At 46.6% G+C, this 21,767-nt stretch overlaps 1 protein-coding gene across 3 annotated transcripts in view; it reads right to left on the reverse strand.

Annotated features, from left to right (window-relative positions):
* Window positions 1–21,767, reverse strand: part of Atg16 (Autophagy-related 16) — a 456,887-nt gene that overhangs the window by 193,691 nt on the left and 241,429 nt on the right. Inside the window, exons 8-9 of one of the 3 annotated variants that reach the window (XM_075682848.1) lie at window positions 17,714–17,917; window positions 16,317–16,380 (exon numbers count right to left, since the gene is read on the reverse strand). In XM_075682848.1, coding sequence (XP_075538963.1) covers window positions 16,317–16,380; window positions 17,714–17,917 — 268 coding nt within the window. Of the gene's footprint in view, window positions 1–16,316; window positions 16,408–17,713; window positions 17,918–21,767 lie in introns of all 3 variants that reach the window. The other 2 variants (XM_075682849.1, XM_075682850.1) reach the window with 2 other exon arrangements.

Raw genomic sequence — 21,767 nt, forward strand, 5'->3', positions numbered from 1 at the left:
TGCAGCTGCTGCTACGGCTAGCAGCTTGACAGGCAGCACGACCCAACATGTGCGAAGCCCAGACAGGCTGCACCGCCGGGCTCTTTCTGTAAAATGCACCTAATCTTTGTTGTTGGGTTCCTATGCCAGCGCCTGCTTCGTCACCGTTTGATGGCAAGGCCACAGCAAGTTCTTTTGTGCCTTGATAACAACTTATTCTCTTCGCATTTTGTTATGTCACTGTTAGCCGCATGAATGACTGACGGCGGCCTTGAAGCCATAAACAGCTGCTGCCCATTTGCTACGCTGTTATTCACTTCGCATCCTTTTTTTTTATGCACAGCAATGAGCGGTGATGCTAGCGATAACAGCAACGCAGCAGCGTCCGAGCTGCGAGGCACGTTCAATACAATGACGAAGTTAGAAAATAAAATAAAACGGTTCGTTAAAAAATGCGGCCTATGAACACATGCCGTTCGGGGCAGAGAGCTTTATGTTACACGCAGCAACTGCTGAAAAAGTATGGAGCTCTACTTTTGCAAAAGAAATCTAGCTATTTCTAAAGCGGTACACGTGCAATATTTGCAGTATGGCAATAAAGCGCTCTGTCTCAACCTCAGTAGAAGACTATGTGCGCTCGAGCGTTGTTAGCTGTTCTGCATTTGGCTGAAGATACATGTGTTAATGTTTTAATAGTGACACGTGTACTTATATTTAACGGGCGACCACGCTTCATCGCCTAACAAATGTTATGCACAGCGCGGGACGCGTCTGCATGTATCCGAAGTTTCTGGAAAGTTATCGATGCTTCTATCCGCTGTCTGTTGTCGCCGAACCTTGTCTTATCTGATTTGATCTATGCGTGACGCGAATGGTTTAGAACTTTGTGGAAGGCATGCGGGCCCGAACGATTAGTCTGGAACATTCAATGACTGCTGTATAAAAGCCAACGCACTTGACCCGCTGATCAGATTTACGACGATCGCCGACCGTGTTCGCCGCTATCGTTGTGCTATAAGTGTAGCCTGTTTTTGTGGGCACAGGTTCGCCCAATAAAAGTTAGTTTTGTCTTTCACAGTATTTGATACTGCATTCTTCAACGTCACCACCACGTGACAATAGTGTATGGAGTCGTTACCGTAGAAAGTTCCTTGTTTCATAGCATTTATAACAGTGCTTCCTTAACCAAAACATATGCATTACATGAAGGAATGCAGCATCTCCCATTACAAAGCTTTGCAGGCTCCAGTATTGCTTATACGAAGGAACATAATGTCTACATTCAATAGCTTTGAAACCTCCAGTATTGCTTACCTTCGGTCTGTCCTTTAAGTATTGCAGGAATCTCCCCCATTTCCTCAAAATACACTGTACAGCCAAAGGACATCATGCATACTCAAGGGCAATATTCCAAGTATCAGAAGACGATTGCAAGGCTTCGAAGACGGCAGGTGAAGACTCCCAACACAAAGTGCTTAATTGCAGCTGTTTAATGACGACACACTGGCTTACACATTCCAGATGAGGATGTTGGTGCATGCTCAATTATTTTTGCAGCCATTTTATTTCAGCACACAACCATTCACATAATTTTCCCACCTTAATTCACCCTCCTTCACAGAAGTACAAGCAAAAACATCATATGTTTTTCCATCTAAAATAATCCGATTTTGACCAAATTAATTGCTGGCGTCTATAAGCAGCTTTTTTTTTTCATTATCTCGATAGTTGCAATACATCTTCTATGTGTTTTGCTCGGGCAAAGTTATTTTCATCATGCCATTCATTTCCGACTATTCTCCATTATACCGGTGTCACATGACCACTTTCGATCGCGATCAAGTGCGATCCGGATCGAAATTCTCGACTGATATTGGCTCCATCGCGCAGCTTGCGTAAAAGAACCAATCGCTACCAAGAAATTAAAATCGCATTGGTCTTGATCGCATTTAAAGAAGCGCCATGTGACACCCGTATTACTTGCATTTCGCTGTTTCTTCCCGTTTTCACATATCTGCCTCTTACAATCTTGCTGCAATAAATTGTTGTCTTCTATTTTCGTGTTCTTGATTGTGCAGCAAGTTGACTTATATTTAAGGAACATGGCACATTTATTTACAATACACGTTTGGCGTGAGTTACTAGACATAGCATATCATAAGCGATAAAGTTCTACTTCTTCAACAATTGGCATGATTGCTGTGCTAAGTTACACCTTGAAACAGCAAATATGAATTTAAATGAAACTAACATGAAGTGAAACACCTTTGCGCGCTCGTCGTCACAACATATAAACAGCGGCACAAGCGCCTGCATAAAATCACTCAGTTTAAGTGACAATATGGGCGACAAAAAAAATAATAAGAAGAAGAAACGAAACTGAAATGAGGGGCTCTGAGATTCGGCGGCGTGCGCGACCATCTTGGAGGCTCGTGCGTTTCGCCAATTCCGCTAGGTGCATTGACGGCCAAAGTCGGCCGCAGGCGCCTATGGGAGTGTCCACTTTTTACGTTTACTATGTTGCTCTATGTGTAACGCAGCTAAGATATTCACCCACCCTTAGCGGAAACATGCCATATTAGGATAGAAGTGAAAACAAATGCCGCAGTTTCTGCAGCTTGCCCACCATGTGGTTCTATCTTACTAGCACCTAAGCGCACCCATCTCGGTTTCTGTCCCCTCAAAGTGGACATGGCTACATTACTGTCGCAAACTTGCCGATATTAACGACATTATTCATTACTGATATGGAAGAAACTGTTTCAATGCGCATAATCTACTCACGAAAAGAAAAATAATCGTGTTCGGCGCGTTCAGCTTGCTCCACCGGCCACCATTTTTGTTTTCATGTCCTGCACTGACAGCGGCAGCCGCCTGCTTGTTGACCGTTTGTCATCCCTCAGTGAATGCGGGATGAAAAAAGAAAATGTTTCTTTTCGTGAGATATTTGACCTGCGTAGTGATGGCACCCTTAAATTTGCGTCAATTTTTTTTACAAAAAAAAAGAGTGATCATTATGCGAGTAAATATGGTAGATCACTTTTATGAAAGTGTTGAATTAGCAATGCGAAAAGTGCAAACTCAGTATACTGTAGTAATGAGCGACTTCAATGCAAAAGTGGGGGAAAAGCAGGCTGATGAACAAGCAATTGACAACTACGGCATCGATTCTAGGAAAGCTAGGAGGGATGCTGGTAGAATTCGCAGAAAGGAATAAGCTTCAAATAATGGACACCTTTTTCAGGAAGCGTAGCAACAGAAAGTGGACCTGGAAAAGCCCTAATGGTTAAACAAGAAATAAAGTTGACTTAAAGCCCTAATGGTTAAACAAGAAATGAAGTTGACTTCACACTTTCTGCCAATACCAGCATAGTGCAGGATGTATAATTGATAGGTAGGCTAAAGTGCAGTGATCATAGGTTAGTGAGGGCTAGGGTTCACTGAAGAGGGAAACAGTAAAATTGGTCAAGAAGAAACATGTCAACGTAGAGGCACTAAAGGTAGAAGCCGACAAATTCAGCCTGCTACTTGCAAACAAATATGCAGCCTTAGAACAGAGAAATGACGATGATGACATAGAGGTAATGAAGGAAACCGTAACGAGGCAAGCTCTCCCAAGTAACAAAGGACCTAATAAAGAAACGACAAAAAATGAAAGTGTGCAACTCAAGATATAAGATAGAATTCGGGGAACTGTCAAAACTAATCAACAAGGCGAAAATAAGGGATATTCGAAACTATAACGTCAGAAAGACAAGAAGCCGTAAAAAATGGATGCAGCCTGAAATCAGTGAGAAAGAAACTTGGCATAGGACAAACCAAGATGTATGCACTGAAAGATGAGCCGGGTAATATCATCAGCAATCTCGAAGATATAGTAAACGAAGTGGAAGAATTCTATACTGACCTCTACAGTACCCAGAGGAGTCAGGATACCTCCATTTGAAACAGTAATGAACAGGATAAAGAAACTCCTCCTATAACTAGCGATGAGGTCAGAAGGGCCTTGCAAGACATGAAACGAGGAAGAGCAGCAGGAGAAGATGGAATAACAGTCGATCTAATCAAAGATGGAGGAGACATTATGCTTGGGAAACTGGCAGTTCTTATTACGAAGTGTCTATTGACTGCAAGGATCCCAGAAAACTGGAAGAACACAAACATTATACTAATCCACAAAAAGGGAGACGTTAAAGATTTGAAAAATTATAGGCCCATTAGCTTACTCCCAGTATTATATAAAATATTTACCAAAATAACCTCGAACAGAATAAGGGCAATACTGGACTTTAGTCAACCAAGGGAACAGGCTAGCTTCAGGGAGGGATACTCTACAATGCATCACATCCATGTCATTAATCAGGATTATCGAGAAATCCGCAGAGTATAATAATATGGCTTTCATAGATTACCGAAAGGCATTTGATTCAGTAGATATACCAAAACTCATAGCGGCATTACGTAATCAAGGAGTACAGAATGCTTACGTAAATACCTTGGAAAATATCTACAGAGGTTCTACAGCTACCTTAATTCTACACAAGAAAAGCAGGAAGATACCTATAAAGAAAGGGGTCAGGCAGGGAGACACAATCTCTCCAATGCTATTCACTGTGTGCTTAGAAGAAGTATTCAAGCCATTAAACTGGTAAGGGTTAGGAGTAAAGATCGACGGCGAATATCTCAGCAACCTTCGGTTTGCCGATGACATTGTTCTGTTCAGCAACAATGCAGACGAGTTACAACAAATGATTGGGAACCTCAATAGAGAGAGTGTAATAGTGGGGTTAAAGATTAATGTGCAGAAGACAAAGATAATGATAAATAGCCAGACAAAGGAACAAGAGTTCAGGATCACCAGACGGCCTCTAGAGTCTGTGAAGGAGTATGTTTACCTAGGTCAATTAATCACAGGGAACCCTCATCTTGAGAAGGTTATTCATAGAAGAATAAAAATGGTTTGGATCGCATACGGCATACATTGCCAGCTCCTGACTGGAAGCTTACCATTATAATTGAAAAGGAACGTGTACAATCAGTGCATTTTACCAGTGCTGACATATGGGACAGAGACTTGGAGACTGACAAAGGAGCTTGAGAACAAGTTATGGACCACACAAAGAGTGATGGAACGAAGATTGTTAGACATAATGTTAAGAGACAGAAAGAGAGCGGTTTGGATCAGAGAGCAAATGGGTAGAGACGATATTCTAATTGATATCAAGAAAAAAAATGGAGCTGGGCAGGTCATGTAATGCGCCGGTTAGATAACCATTGGGTCATTATGGTTACAGTATGGGTAACAAGAGAAGGGAAACGCAATCAAGGACAACAGAAGACTAGGTGTAGTGATGAAATTAGGAAATTCGCAGACACTAGTTGGAATTGGTTGGCGCAGAACAGGGGTAATTGGAGATCGCAGGGAGAGGCCTTGGTCCTGCAGTGGACATAAAACGGGCTGGTGATGATAATGATGACATCAACTTAAATTAATAAAGCATGCATCACGCTAGTTTCTATGTGTATTTGCTGCCCTCAAATATCGGCAACACTAAAGAAACATCGCTCGAAATCGTCACTCGCATGGGGTACGACTTGTAGGTGATGAGCGAATGCGATAACCATCTGCATCACATCGCTTGTCGCTGTCGCGGACAAGATCACTTGAGTGGGGTTTATACTTAAGAGAAAGAAATGGAGCTGGGCACGCGATGTAATGCGTAGTATGGATAACTGGTGGACCTTTAGAGTTACAGAATGGGTGCCAAGAGAAGGGAAGCGCAGTCGAGGACAGCAGAAAAATAGGTGGGATGATAAAATTGGAACATTTGCAGGTGCAAGTTGGAATTTGTTGGTGCAGGACAAGGGTGATTGGAGATTGCAGGTGGTGCTGCCTTCATGGCCTTCGTCCTGCAGTGGACATAAAGATAGGCTGATGATTATGATGAGTTGCCTGATATTTTTCGAGCTGAATTGAACATCGTACCATGTGGGTGATGCGCAAGCAGAACTACCCTCCCTTTCTCTTGCACTGCTTTAGTGTTTGTTGAGTGTGTCGAGTGTACGCAGCGTGAGCAGAGTCAGCCCTGGTTTGCTGTCATCTGCACTTTGTCTGTGCTGTTTCCCAGTAGAATGATCAAGCCACCTCAGGCAATGGAGATGCCCGTGACTGGTTTGGCACAGCAGCCTTCAGCAGCTGCTCGTGTCTGGATCACTACTCTTGGCAGCTGGGACAGGAGCCAGCAGTCACCAGTGGCAGCTACAGCAATTTTGTGGGGAAAGTGCATCTGTGTGAGTGATGCTTGCTCGTGCTGACTACCACGTTGCGTTTATGGAGTACTGGCCTACAGTCATGTCGTCGGGTCTGCAGACATGTCTGCAAGTCTGCCGCTGCAGGCAACGGACGCCAGCGGTGTAGACCAGCGGCACTGTCAGCGCGCATGTTAGGGTCGTGAGTAGCTGGACACATCCAGAGAACAGCCACCGCCGCATGTACTGCCTCTTGTTCGCGGAGCACGTGCATATGTTTCACTTTTTACCATGTGTTGCCAGAATAAATAGATTTTTAAGGTTGGGGGGGGATGTGGGGATGTCCAACTTTCTTGCGCCCTCTGAGGTTGTTTTTCTCTACATGGTTCTCGCGTTTTCTGGAATCTGGCTTCCCCGCATAGCATGTGTGACGCTTGTAGTCAGTCGGTGGTTGCTCAGTAGTACAAGAGATGGCGTGAGTATTATGCTGCTAATGCTACCTGATGGCGGGGATGCAGTAGAACCTCATTCATGCGTTTTGGAAAAATAGATGCGAGAGAAAAACCTACTAACCAAGAAAATGTACTATCCGAAGTATTAAAACAGTTTGACAGACTTACCGTATTTACTCGATTTTAATGTGCCCTCAATTGTAACACGCACCTGTTTTCTGCGACCAAAAAATAAAAGAAAAAGAAAACGCTCTCGATTGTAATGTGCACCCGTTTCCGTGACCTAAAAAAAGAAAAGTCCTTTACAGTACTGCACACGTCATTCTTTCATGCAGAAATACAACTTTCTCTCATTTGGTAAAAAACAAAGAGTTACGCCCAATGCAGTAAAGTTGGGATAAATAAAAAAGTTGCAGTTTCGCCCAAAAGGCAAAGCATCGATTACGATAGCAAATTAGTAGACAGCTGTACGAAAAGTAAGGCTAGTAGTTTTATCAGCCATATAAACTTTTAAACATTTGCTTACTGGCTAAATTAACAAGCATGGTGTCAGGCGCGCACGAGCAAACATGAACACATCTCATTCATGGACTCTTTATCAAAACGTTGGAGCAAAGAAGTGTGTTAGCAGGAGCGAGGGAATTGACCCTTGTGCGGCCTCTCATTTCGATGTGAACTAAGCGACAAGGACACAGCGTGGTGCGCCTAGATGCATAGACTCTTGTCTCCGTCACAGATTGCTTTCAAGATGGGAGCAGTGCAGCTGCACCGTACGTAGCAGCAGCCAGTGCAGAACGCCTCTTTTGTTTGCGCCGGTCCCGCACGCAAGTTTTTGGAACTCCGAACGCCCGTGATGCGGCCCGATTTGCGTCTGCCTCCGCACACGTGATTGCTTTCCTTTTAATTGCGGCACCGTGATGAACTCAGCATGTCATTGCAGTTGGCACTTCCATGCTGATAGAGCAAATGCAAAAAACGGGAAGACGGACAGTGCACTAACCTAAGCCAAAGGAAGCAATGCCTGAGCACACATACTGTAGCACATGGATGAAGCTACGGCAGCTAGACTCGAAGTGTGTGCAAGGCGGCCATTTTGAAATGCCAATGGGAATATGGTAACGCGATTTAGGGTCATACTTGATTACGAAATTTTTGGACCCGTTTTATTGGAAAAAAAGTGCACGTTAGATTCAAGAAAATACGGTAACTGTAGTTGACATCTACAAATGCGAAATGTTGTGCAAATCATTGCGCACAAGGCATGAGACGCTGATGCGCATCGAGCTGGTGGGGCTTTGCCAGCCCGAAACATGTTTTATTGTTTTCCTATTGCGTAGTGTTTTAAGACAACGGCGGGAAAGCGAAATGAAATCGATCTGGTGGACAGTGCCAGATGCTGCCACAGCGAAACGTGATGCTCACATCACGCCACCTGCAGCAGGGAGTGGAGGCGCATTTGTATTATCGCCTACTAATGAATAAAGGAAAAATCAGACATCTACCCGTTCATAGCAATTGCTACAAAGGAAACCCATACGGGTTCCTCTAAAGAAAACCCTCATAGCTGAAGAAAAATTCGTCCTGGTCTGGGACTAGAACCCGGGACCACCTCTCCACCTTGCGGGTTTCCGCAGAACTACTATGCCTATGCCCCACGCCCTGTAAAACAAATAGGTGAAGACACTTGTAGCAATAGGTATGGTGGTGACAGCTGTGAATGTGGCATGCGACGGCCTGGGAGGAGATCTGCGGGTACTGGAATAATAAGCTGAGTATGCAATGGTGTTTTTGCACGAGACAGGCATGTGAGTATTGCGGGAAAGCTAATGCGACGGACGGCTACATACTGTTCTCGATAGCACGCACCTTGCACATTTTCTTGTTTATATCGGATCTAGCGGCCGGAAAGCACGTCGTATGATTGTAGTTTGGCAATGAAGAGAATATTGGGGACAAAAAATTTTGCTTTCGAAGAACGTATGAACCGGTAAAAAAATAAACATCACTCCATTGAGTCATTGTTTGCATTCTTGATTGCAAATGGTGCTGGGAAAATGTATGCACCGGGAGCGTATCAATGAGGTTCTACTGTACTCGGGTGCAAAAGGAACTAGCCTCGTCCTCTTGGGCTTGGGGTTGGCGAAAGTTCAAACGCACCTCTGTTCGCATGACTGCAACAACGAACGTCTTACGTGTGCCCGGCATGTGGCGAATGTATTAGCTCGATATCCTATTGTGGTGAATCGAACTTGCTCAATTCTTCTGCATGTTGCATTAGTTCTGCATGTTGAATTTGGCCAGCTGGCTTATCGTATTGAAGATGTAATAAATGCCCTTGTGCTTGTTTCCTCTACCGTGTTGTCATTCCTTTGACAGGGAACACTTGAGACCCCTCCAAGTTTAACTGTACAGTAAAACCTTGTTAAACCGTACCCACTTAAACAGTAGTTTCGTTTTAAAAGTAGTAAAGTCAAATCGCCGACTCAGCGGCCATTGAACATAATGTGTTTTGTATCCGCATAAACCGTACCAGCTTATTGCGTAGGCATCGGTTAAAACATAGCGTTTCAACTTTTCGTCGCGCAAACACAGCGGTGTGCCGTCTCCATCGGGCGGCCGGGCAGAACAACAAGCCTCAGAGAGTGGAACAACGTCCTCCAAGTGCCATGTACATTTGCACATGAAGCCACATCAACATCAACATCATTTCAACGCCGTGCCAGAGAGCGTTATGGCATCGTGCAAGCGAGGACTCGCGTCGTTCTGAAGCTCGGTTAAAAAAGACGCCGGGTGCTCGGCATAGAAAAAAAATTAGACATCGTCCGTACTATCGAATGTGACACGAAGAAGTCGGCGCTGGCACGCAACAAGGATCTGCTGTTGACTACAGTGTGTGGCATTTGGAATGCGAAGAAGTTGCTTGGCAGCGCTGCTGTGACCGCGAAGACATGTCGGCTACGTGGTTCGACTTTTCGCCATCGCTGCCTGTGTTGTTGCCGAAGTGTCGACTAGCGACAATGATGAGGGCGACACGGAAAGCGACAGCACAGGCGATTCAGGCACGACAGTAGCATAAGCTGCGCGTTACGTCAGCCTCATGAATGCGATCGTCGTGACGAGAACAGGGGCGCGATAACGCAACTCTATTCCAAATGGAAAGTATTCCAAACTCCGGCACCCGGCAATGAAAAGGGCGCCCCCGGGACTTCTGCAGCACTACTGCTCACGTGCACGGAGAATACATAACGCCAACGAGGAATCTGCCATGCCAGTGTTTGCCGAGAAGAGGGGACTGGCTGAAAAGCTGGATTGCAGCTTCGGTAAGTTTGAGGCCACTGTCGTTGTCGTGCTAGGCCGCCGCGGCATCAAATGAAAATAACACTTTTGTCGCGTGAGGTGAGTAAATACTGCATGTTTTTTTCCCCTTTCATCGCACTCTCTCTGAGTTCCATTTTCGACAGGTAAGTGGGTGATCTCATGCTATTTCGGTTAAACAGTACTACCGTTTAGTACATACTTTTTCCGAGCTCCAGCCAACTACGGTTTAACGAGGTTTCACTGTATCATGAAAGTTGCTGAAGACACTGCCTTGTTTGTCTGATCGCACATGTCTTGTTGCTGTCAGTCTCTTTCTTAGGCTTCCCTTCTTCTTTCCAGTACAATTTCAAATGACACTTATTTTCAGCTTGTTGATTAGTTTCGGCAGTTATGCCAATTTGATATGATTGCTGGTGTTGGGAGACTTGCAAGATAATTTTTTCGCTAATTCACTTGTTGCAGGGGAGAGTTTGCCTGTTTCTTGTTTTGATGTCTTATCTCATATTCAGTTGCGGCCTCTGAGGCTACTTCATTAAGGCGTCTTCAACTGCCCCTATGCTGTCATTTTCCTCCTATTCTTAAGCCTTATATTGACATGTGTGCACAGCGCAAAAGATGGGGCAGAAGAAAGGACACAACACAGGCACTGTGTATTTCAAATAAGTTAGCTTAGTGAAGACAGTAAACTATAAAGCTTAGTTGAAGTCAGTGCTTGTGTTGTGTCCTTTCTTCTGCCCTTGTCTTTAGCGCTGTGCAGACATGTCGATATTGAATCACAAACTCAAATTACAAAGTCCCCATGTTGCTGCGAGGGTCATATCGCGAGGCACCATCGCGACAAGGCGTTATAGGCAACAACCTTTTATTGCCATCACGAAACAAACACAGAACCGGGGAACTTGATAACCACTGGAACATATACATTCTTGGGGCCGGAAGTGGGCGCTCTTCAACACCAGGGTTGACTGACAAAGATACGTCATCCGCTGAATTCAGTGGCCAGAATCGGTACACAACACTCCTTCCCCATTAGTTCGGACTCAACAGTCAGCCAATGCCAGCACAAAGTCCCGAAGATGTTGGGGCGTCTTCAGGGAACACTGCCAACGGCGTGGGCCTGGCAATTCTACACTTTGGTCTGTTAGTGCTGGCTGAGGTGCTGCTATGTCATCCGAAGGGAGCATGACTGTTGGTTGCTCCTCGGGTTCACTAGGATCTGGTGTCTTGCTGCTGCTCACTCCGCCAGGTGAAGGGCTTGATGCAGGCCAGACCTCAGGCTGTCCACCTTCAGGTACGGTTTCGGCTAACCTCATGGGAATGCTGCTCCGCCGACGAAGCTGGTCCACGTGCCGGCGATACATACGGCCATCCGGAAGAGCAACCTCATAAGAGATCGGGCCAGTTGCTCTGGAAATCACAGTAGATACTCCTGGTGGGCCTTGGCTGTAGTTACGTGCAAATACAGGGTCGTCGGGCTGGAATGTGCATGGTGTAGGACTTCTGCCAACCGGGAGGACTTGTCAGGGACCCGGTCTGGGTGCAGCCGATCCAGCATGGTAGACAGTCGGTGGCCCATCAACAACTTGCACGGGGAGCGTCCTGTGACTGTGTGCGGAGTTACATGCTGCTGTAGAGTGAAGTCTGCCAGGCGCTGTGCCCAGCATTTTCAGATTATCTAAGATAATGCCTCTTTGGTGGTCCGTACCATCCTTTCGGCCTTACCATTCGTGGATGGATGGAACGGTGCAGATGTCACTTGGTGAATGAGGTTGGCATCCAGGAACCCTCGAAATTCTGTGGATGTGAATTGCGGGCCATTGTCTGAGACAAGGGTATCTGGCAGGCCAAGAGTTGCGAACAATCTTCGTAAGGTAGTGATTACAGCACTCAATGTCATTGACGACTTGGTATGGCCTCCAGCCATTTGGAATAAGAATCCACCACAATCAAGAAGGTCTGTCCTTGGAATGGACCAGCGAAATCAATGTGCAGACGTGACCATGAAGCCCGTCTCGTCTCCCATGGGTGCACAGGTGCCCGAGGCATCTCAGGCCGTTTCCTGGCAAGAAAAGCATCGCCAGACCCATTCCTCAATGGCCGCATCCATGCCGGGTCACCATACATAACTGGGCAAGCGCTTTCATTCTGACGATGCCGGGGTGTCCAACATGCAGAGCTTCGAGGACCCGGAAACGCAACTTCTGTGGAATCACCACACGGTCACCCCACAATAAGCATCCCTTGTGGGCGGACAGCTCATGTTGCCTGGACACAAATGGTGTGAACACGGAACTCAGAGCGCACCTTGGCCACCCCTTCCACACCCAGTTGAGGACACGGGAGAGGATAGCATCCTTGGCGGAGTACTTTGCCACATCGTCTGGATGGACTGGGGATTCTGAAAGTACGTCCAGAAGCATGACGACCTCTGCTGGCGAAGGGTCATCCTGGTACTGGTCCGCTTGAGGCAGTCTGCTGAGACCATCTGCGTGGCCTAACTGTTTTCCTGGTCGGTGGTGGAGAGTATGCTGGTATCCATTCAGAAAAATGGACCAATGCAACATTCGCGGTGAAAGCATCTGTGGCGTTTGCCGGTCTGATGTGAAGAGCCCCAGGAGCGGCTTGTGGTCTGTATGGATTTGCAATGGGCGGCCGAATACGTAGTCATGGAACTTCTTTACTCAGGCAACCACAGCGAGTGCCTCCTTATCAATCTGGGCGTAATTACGCTCCATAGAGGACAAGGTTCTAGAATAAAAAGCAATTGGTGCTACCGCGTCATCCGGCATTCTGTGACTCAACACTGCTCCTATTCCGCACGGGGACGCATCGCAGGCAAGGATTACTGGCTTCTTCTCGTCAAAGTGTGTCAGCACCTGGTTGGATGCCAGTAGCTTCTTCACATTGTCGAACGCAGTTTGTTGTAGGTTTCCCCACAGCCAGGGGACCTTCTTGTCCAACAAACAGTGCAGGGGTTCAGCGACAGTGACCTTGTGTGGAAGGAATGCATGATAGAAATTGAGAAAGCCCAAGAAGGCCTGCAGCTCGGCTCTGTTCAACGGCTGCGGTGCATTAAGGATGGCTTGCATCTTGGCCAGTGTGGGGTGGATTCCCTCAGCATCAACTCGGAAACCCAAAGATTCCACTTGAGTCGCTCCTAGCTGGCATTTCTCCTTCTTGACCTTAAGCCTTGCACCATGGAATCGCTGAAGGACCTCTCGAAGGCGACTAAGGAATTCCTGGTGTGATGCACCGGAAATGAGGACATCATCTAAATTGGAATGACACCTGGTAGTCTGTGCAGTAGGTTCTCCATTAAACTCTGGAAGATGCCAGGTGCGACGCTGACACCGGATTGTAATCGTCGAACGCGGAAAGCACCCCGATGCGTCACAATGGTCTGCGCCTTTGCAGATTCATCAGTCACTAGGAGCTGTTGGTAGGCCTGTGCTAAGTCTAGCTTCGCAAAGACAGTTCCACCAGAGAGGGATGCCAGCAGGTGGTTGACAGCTGGTACCGGATACGAGTGCTGCTGTAAGGCTTTGTTGATGGTGCACTTGTAGTCTGCACAGATGCAGACGTCCCCATTTGCCTTCAGTGACGTAACAATAGGAGTTTCCCAACGAGCGTGGTCAACCGGCTCTAGGATCCCTTGTTGTATCAGTTTGTCCAGTTTGGTATCGATTTTTGGTCGCAGTGCGAAAGGAACCCTTTTTGCTTTCAGGCAGATAGGCACAACCTCAGGGTTAAGTGCAAACTGCACGGGCAGTCCCTTGTAGCAGCCCAGTGTCCCATCGAACACAGAGGCAAAGTCCCGGAACATGTTATCAAGTGAGGATGGTTGCTGATTGATGCGTTGCACTCCTGTGATATTGATACCGAGTGTCGGAAACCAATCCAGCCCGAGAAGACTTGGGCGCTCGCCTTTGACAATGACCAGGCGCAATGGGCCGTCAAAATCCTTGAACTGCACGCAGACGGTACCAACTCCACGTACAGCGATACGGTTGGCTTGATAGTCCCTCATGATAACATCAAGTGGCTGCAGGTTTTGGACACGCCCCTTTGGAAAAATGCATCTGGCTGTGGCGTCGGAGATAATGGAAAAAGATCCCGAATTCACCTCCATCTGACACTGTGTGCCTTCGATTTTTACACTCACACGTATCTTCCTCTTGGTGGGCTTAGACATTTTGTTGATAGCAGTAACTGCCAAGTTGTCGCAGTATTAAATGTTTGTGCGAGGGGTGGTCTTGAATTGTTGCGTCCGGGCTTGGTCTTTGGCATCTCGATGTGGGCTAAGCTTCCTCCGGGACCGGCAGATCTTAGCAATATGACCGGTTTTTCCACATTCCCTGCACTGGGCACCACGGAACCGAAACAGGCGGCGTTTGTACGGGCCTCCACAGCTGACGCAGGGGCCGCCCACCAATCTCTCGGTGTCCCGTCGCTGAGCAGGGCTAACGCGTAACCGAAGAACATCTTCAGAGGTGTCTTGCTCGCCATCATCGCCAGTCGTCGCCCCTTGATGCACAGGCTCGAAACGCGGCGCGCGTTGGTGGTTTGAAACGAGGCTAGGCTGGCTTCCCGGGCAATGGCCTCAGCGGCAACTGCTTCCTCAACAGCACTGGTGAAAGACACCTCTTTCTTCGCCAGTAGCCACTGCTTCACCGTGTTGTTCTGCAGTCCAAACACGAATCGATCCTGTAGCACGGTGTCGAGGTCGTTGAAGTTGCAGTGCTGTGCCGTTGTTCGAAGAGTAGCGAGGTAGGCGGCGGCAGGCTCACTTGGTGCCTGGTCGCAGAGATGGAATTCATATCGTCTGGCAAGTTCCGGTAGTTTCGGCGCTAGGTGGTCACGCAGAACGGCGAGGATTGTTTCGAACGGTGTATCCTTCAGCTGGGCCGGTGCCACGAGCGTCCTGGCTAATTGAAAAGTGGCGGGACCGCAGCGGCTGAGGAATGTCGATCTCTTCTTGCTGGCATCCATAACGTCCTGCGCCTCGATGAAGAACTGGAAACGTTCTGCATAGTCCTCCCACTCTTCAGGGTGAGTGATGTCGAAAGGCTCAAGCCCCTCTGTTGTGGTGGCCGTCATTGTGAACGAGTACGGACAGGAGCTAGCTTCCCATTGCGGCAGTCTCATTCAATGCCATCTTTGTCGCCAGTGTTATGTTGCTGCGAGACACCATCATACCGCGAGGCACCATCGCGACAAAGCGTATCGGCAATAACCTTTTATTGCCATCACGAAACAAACACAGAACCGGGGAACTTGATAACCACTGGAATATATACATTCTTGGGGCCGGAAGAGGGAGCTCTTCAACACCACGGTTGACTGACGAAGATATGTCATCCGCTGAACTCAGCGGCCAGAATCGTTACACAACACTTCCACTTTATCAAAAGCCTCATGCTTGTTTATGCGTAGCCACTGCATTTCCCCCAGACTGCTAATTTCCTGCTTTCTCTCTTCAAATCAAGGACTGCTTCGCTAACTTGTGATCATGGCCCGTCGCTCCAACCAACACCTTTCCATGCTGAACAATGCTGTGGTTGGCACAGAGCAGGAAATCTATTGCATTTCTCATCTTCCCACTTGGGCTTTTCCAGATGACATCCTACTGCTGTTTTTTTAAGAAAGTACTAATTATACTACTCTATTGCTTTGAGCAAACTCTACCAGCACATCTTCTTTTCAATTTATAGAGTCAATGCCATAGTTTCCACTTGTCTGTTCTCTATCCTGTGTGCTACTTATGCTTGAACCTAAACTCACTTAGTGCACATCTGACATCATAACCATGTGTATCAGGGACAAGAAATTGTCTACAAAGTGCAAAATTCATTGAATCAGCAAGGAAAATGACAACACAAAAAGGAAGGACAGTGTCCATTCTTTTACTAGTGTTGCCGTTGCTTTCCGCACTGATTGAAGAAATGCTTCAATTCCAACTCGCCCAGCTTTCCACCTGACTGCAAAAGTGCAGAATGTGACGACTGGGAAGCAAGCACAGGCCTGAAAGCTGCCCATGGCAATATAGGAAGCTCTGTTCAGGATATGAGATGAATTCGAATTTAGCTTCGGTTCTTGACATGATGTGATAGTAAGCAGACTTCAGCTGGCCTGTTGCACAAGGGTTGTTTCCTATGCAGCATTCCATGCTGGCATGTGTACTTTGCAAGTTTGCACACCATGCACCTGCAAGGTCAAGCACTGGTTCGAGCAGAATGTGTCCTTTTGCAAATGAACCTCTACAGGTGCTGCGGAAGGTTCTCACACAAAGAAGAAAAAGAAGAGAAGTCTCATGCGTACGAATTTCAGCAGCAGCCGATTGGGCACAAATGACTGCAGGCACAGAGGGGGCACCGACCGAGTGCTGGAAAAAGCACAAAGCATGAAGAAACTGATTAGCATAACCTTGCTGGCCTAGAACTCGAAAAATGAAGTCAGGCATTCTCTTGTGCATTGCATGCGTGCAGAGTGCACTCACTAGATTGCTGTGCATTTTGCCAGCACTACATCTTCTTAAAACTTGCAGGTAATGCCAGTGTGTCACACAGTGCAGACTGTATTTCCAGTAAACACGTGATTTTGTTGTAGGACCGACATTTTTTTTTTCCACGCTTCCTCGATGACAGCACCGCTCCAATTACAATGTTCTGTTGTCAGCTGAGCTACTGCATTCATTTACTGTAGAATTAATATTGCTTCACTATTGGCATTATTGATTGAAGGATGTAAAAGCATTGCACCAAGAAAAGTGAATGTATGAGTGATAGCCACAAGAGTGTTGACATATCAAACAACAGCAACATTTGCAGTCAGAAATGCAGTCAGATATGCACAGATCTCGGCCTATAGTAAAACTTGATGCATCCATTCAAAATTGTGCATACCATAATGGATTTTCTTTGAAGGGTAACCGACAGAGTTGGAAAAGTCTGAAGGCCCTGTGGTGACCAGTTATGCTCACAGTTGAATAACTGGTCCAAGGAGCTCCTCAAATTGCACTCAAGTGAATCGGCACTGGGCTCAAGGATGATGGCAACTGTTGTATTCAGGACCACACGGGCAAAGTGGTAACAACGTACACAATGACTGTGTGCAGCCCTAGAGCACGACACTATGCACCACCTTACCAAAGATGCATTGGAGCAATGTATTGATGACATAAATTGTCACCATGTGATCTATGCACTGCGCTTGTCATTTGCAATGTCTAAACCTCATGAGTATCCCTTTAATGATTCGGTACCAAAGTCAGTCCACCAAAACATAGATGTAGGCAAGTCTGTTAGCAGCACCAATCAATTCCTGCATTGCTATGCAATGCATGCCGTTAGTCCAAACTGGTTCAGTTCACTACACAATCAGCACAGTAAACAGAAGTGCCACCTTTCCATGAAATGACACAATGTCACCTTACAAGAGTGACATGAGCCTTGCAAGTTTCACCGCACGATGCTTGACATACTATTTCAGTGTGTGGATTTTAGTAGCCTTTAAAAGTCATACCACTAGCGTTTATCAAATAAACAAGCTGCAGTGTGTGCAGAACAATAGACATTCCCAAAATAGTACATAGTCACTGAGCGGTGTCTGGACGTGGGGGACACCACAAGCATCCCTTGCCGCAGGGACAACACGTACCAGCTGCTAGATCTCCCAACAGCACACAACTGTTGAGAGGTCAGTGCTTCAAAACTCACCGCTTCACTTTTCGGACTTGTTTCGACCTGAGCGGCATATCTGTAGCCCCAGTGGGCAAGTGGGGTGCCGTCCTCACTAGATCATGCCTTGCCTGGCGAGAGCCTGCTGGTGGTCCAGCATGTGTGGACCGGGCCTCACCGCCAAGTGACCAGCGGCGCAAGCCCCAGACTGCGGAGGTGCGGCTGGGCTGACCAGGAGTGACCCTGGCATCAAGATGCTGTCACACAACATGCTCATCACACTAATGGGGGCTACATTTGGCTGGGATCAACATTAGCCACAGCGTATGTGAATATTCCTTTTTCCTCCAGCAATCGTTTTATGCTGTACTCCAATCATGGTTACACTGCTCTGTCACAAAAATAAAAGGAAAGGGAATTCACACTCCTGAGTTGACAAGACTCTGGCTGAGCTCCACACATGCAACACCACAGTTAGCCCACCAGGTGCAAACTGAAAAGGTTGCCAGCACCAAGCCACCGTGTGCAGGAAAGCAGTTGCGTGGCAAGTGCCAAAGAGTGGCAGACATACATGCCAAGGAGATACGCTACCGGTACGTCCCCACACTAACCAACCAATGTCCAGGCAGCTGCCATAAAGTTACACAGTGCAGTAAGTTGTCCATGACTTTGCGGTAAGAAGAGATGCCATATGGTCACAGGATGTGAATGGGCTAAGGCTGACAAGGGCACTGATTCATCAATTCAACAGCACACATTAGGAAATAACAATGAAGTAATGTTTTGCCCAACAACAGAATGCAGCTATATAAGTCATGCAACTGGATAGTCAGGGGAGGATAAAATTTGGGATCGCTATCTTGTAGTGATGGCTTTTTCAATGCCAATTCCTTTTCATGCCTTTGGCATTCACGAGTGGCTGGGATGGAGCGTCGCTCTGACCACTCACAAACACCAAAGGCACAGAAACTCATTAGCATAGAAAAAGGCATTACTACAAAACAGCAGCCAAGATGACTAGAGGAAAGCCCCTTGGACATCATTTAACCATTTGTGAGTTCTTTCCGTGAATACCCTCTATTAAAGATGAAAGATCAACTGGTGCTTGCTGGGTGACTATGTAGCCATCTTCACATGGTGACTGACAGTGCAACACTCTACATAACTAAGCATAACTGCTATTTGTATAAAGCTCAATAGCATGTCAACTAAAAGGTGTGGAGCGGTGCTAATGTACCATATACATACATTCAAATACTAACATTTCCAAAAATGCATTAATGTGTTGTTCTGTTTCCAAGCTCACTTACATCTGTAAAATTTGCTTAGTTAAGACCCAAAAATATATGCTTGGGACTGCTCCATGCTTAGAAACGTGGAATCACTCTAACAGCCTTTCTGGTAAATTATTTCTTGTTTGCCTTCTGGTAGTACAGCTGGTGGAGATGGTTAGCAAAACCATCATCACCTACTCAGTTCTACAAGCACACATGCATAATTGACAATAGTTTTATATATTCCATGACAAATATCCTTAAGGAACTGAACTTCCATCATATATCAATTTAATTAACTGCAATTTAATCAAACTTTTGAGCTTTTGAGTGTCTTTCATTTCAGCAGAACCATTACAAAGAGTCACAGCATTAATTCTCCTGGTTTAGCACAGCCATCTTTTTGCCAAGTTAACAAATAATTTTCTCTAGCTTCGATAATCCTACATTCAACTAATTCTGACATTTTCTCTAGTCCTTAAAATCTATGTACACAAAGTATTGTTATATTGCAGTGGTCACAGGATTCATTTAGGGCTAAGTTGCAAGCAGTGCAATGAAACAAGAAAAAGTTGGAGCATGCAGGGAAAAATCCCAATTATTCGTCATTCTGTGGTGTCCACACAGATGCACAAAAGCAAGCTCATACATAAGGTATGTCACTTAGCACGTCACACACTGTACCATACAGAGACAACCTATAAGTGGCTGTTCAGATGCTTGTAGCCAAATTATAGTGACCTCTATACTGGAACCAATATTAACAAAGCATATGTAGATTGGTTGCTGCTCATGTTATGACAATATCTCAAATATGACAGTTTCATTGTGGTGGCTGTGGCAGACTAACAGAATAATTGCAACATCATGTTTCGTACCGACAACACTTAAGGAGAAAGGTTGGTGCTTTATGCTATGAAAGTCTCAATCCGAATGGCTGGTGAACTATAAGTACAAACAATGCCAGCAACATCAAACTCAAGTAAAACAAGCCACATCTATGGCAAATAACATGGAACTCTCGCACCCTTCCATGCACCTGCCAGCCCCAAGGCTCCTTAAACTGCCTGAGGACAATATCAACGTCGTAATACACTTATGGGAAGGCTTCAACACAGTAGGCAAAGCGCTATTGAGAGATGCTATTCTCGCCGCCACTGGCCTCACTCCTGACGAAACCGATGCAGATACCTACACAACAAACCCGGCTTGTAACATTGTTCTGGCCAGCACGCCCACAATGGGTAATGCGGAAAGATACTGCATGATCACCTACTTACAGATTGGCAAAAACAAGTTTTCAGCCGCAGAATACGCTACCTCGCCTGACGATACCGCGAAGGGATTCATACACAATGTTCCTTCGTGTTACAGCACTGAAGCCATTACAAGCAGCCTAGTCAACAAGCGAAACCCAACAATTCTCCAGGCCCACCAAATGGACACCACCAACTCGGTTCTCACCGTCTTAGACTGCCAGAAAGTTCCATACCAAGCCTACTATCGAGGCGCTGGATACAAATGCTACTTGCACAAGAAGAAAGCTGCATTTTGCGCCACCTGCAGCTTGGTTGGTCACAGAGAGGATGTATGCCCAGTCCCATCGCGCAACAGGTGTGCAACCTGCTACAAGCAGGACCCCCAACCTGACCATACGTGTCAGCCGTGCTGCTCTCCCTGCGGCCTAGGTCACTCCACGGGGGACAAGATCTGCACAATGTGCTATCTTACCCCGCAACTGCTTCTACAAGACACAGGGAGCAACTCCAGCGACGTACTCTTCAAGGCACTGCACCTGTGCTCTCACAACAACAGCCCCAAAAAGATCCTCAATCTACACCCAGGAGAAGTTCCAAGAACCGTGCTCACAACCACTTGAGGAGCTGTTCAAGAAGCAAAGCCCGACAAACCTCATAACCCGGGAGCAGCCAGGATGAGATGGCCCCCCCGGCAGTCCACCAGAGCGAGTCATCCCTCGCAGGTAAGCTGGGAAGCTACAGCCTCCTGTCCAAATCAGCAATCACGTACAACACCGCAATCACACAATCACACAACATCCATGCTCACCCAGACACCCAGTAGTGTGGAGGGACAGGCCCTTCACATATTCATGAAAGAGCTTAGTGCACTACGACTAGAGCTTCAGGAACTTTGGGCAGAGAATACACTGTTCAAGCAAAAGCTTCTAATGCAGCATCCTCAAAAGCCCGAGAAAGAGCAGCAGATTGGGCAAGGCAGTAGGAACATTACTCCCAACCTACCGAAACGTGGGGCAAATGCACCAGACACGAGACGGATACCTCCATGCAGGCAACAAACGCGGACATTATACGAACAACGGTAGAAGAATGCCTACAAGGGACCATCGCTAAAGTGCTGGAAACCGCAGTTGCCACGATGGCCCAAACCTTAAAAGAACAGGATAAGCAACATTCAGAACTAGCACATAAGGTCCTTATGGCTATCAAGAAACTAGAGCACCGCATGACAGAGGTAGAGGAACACTCCATTAGGCTCCAAGGGAACCATCGCAAAGAAACCATACCCCCGTCCTGGCAATGCCTCCGCCTCCCAGCGCTAGCCCTACTGCTTACTGTATCTGGCAGTGGAACTGATGAGGCTTCTCAAGGAAACACGAAATACTTCAGCAAACTTTACACACTCTAACACCACATAGCCCACCAGACGCCACTGCATTTCAGGAGCCTTTGACCGAGGCAAAGCTAACTGGATATGCGGCCTACAAACCTCAAACAAACACAGACATGAGTGTGATGGTGGTCACGCTAGTGAGCAGCAACATAGCAGTAATACAACAT

The sequence above is a fragment of the Dermacentor variabilis genome, chromosome 2 (genome assembly GCF_050947875.1).
Source record: "Dermacentor variabilis isolate Ectoservices chromosome 2, ASM5094787v1, whole genome shotgun sequence".
Lineage (NCBI taxonomy): Eukaryota > Metazoa > Arthropoda > Arachnida > Ixodida > Ixodidae > Dermacentor > Dermacentor variabilis.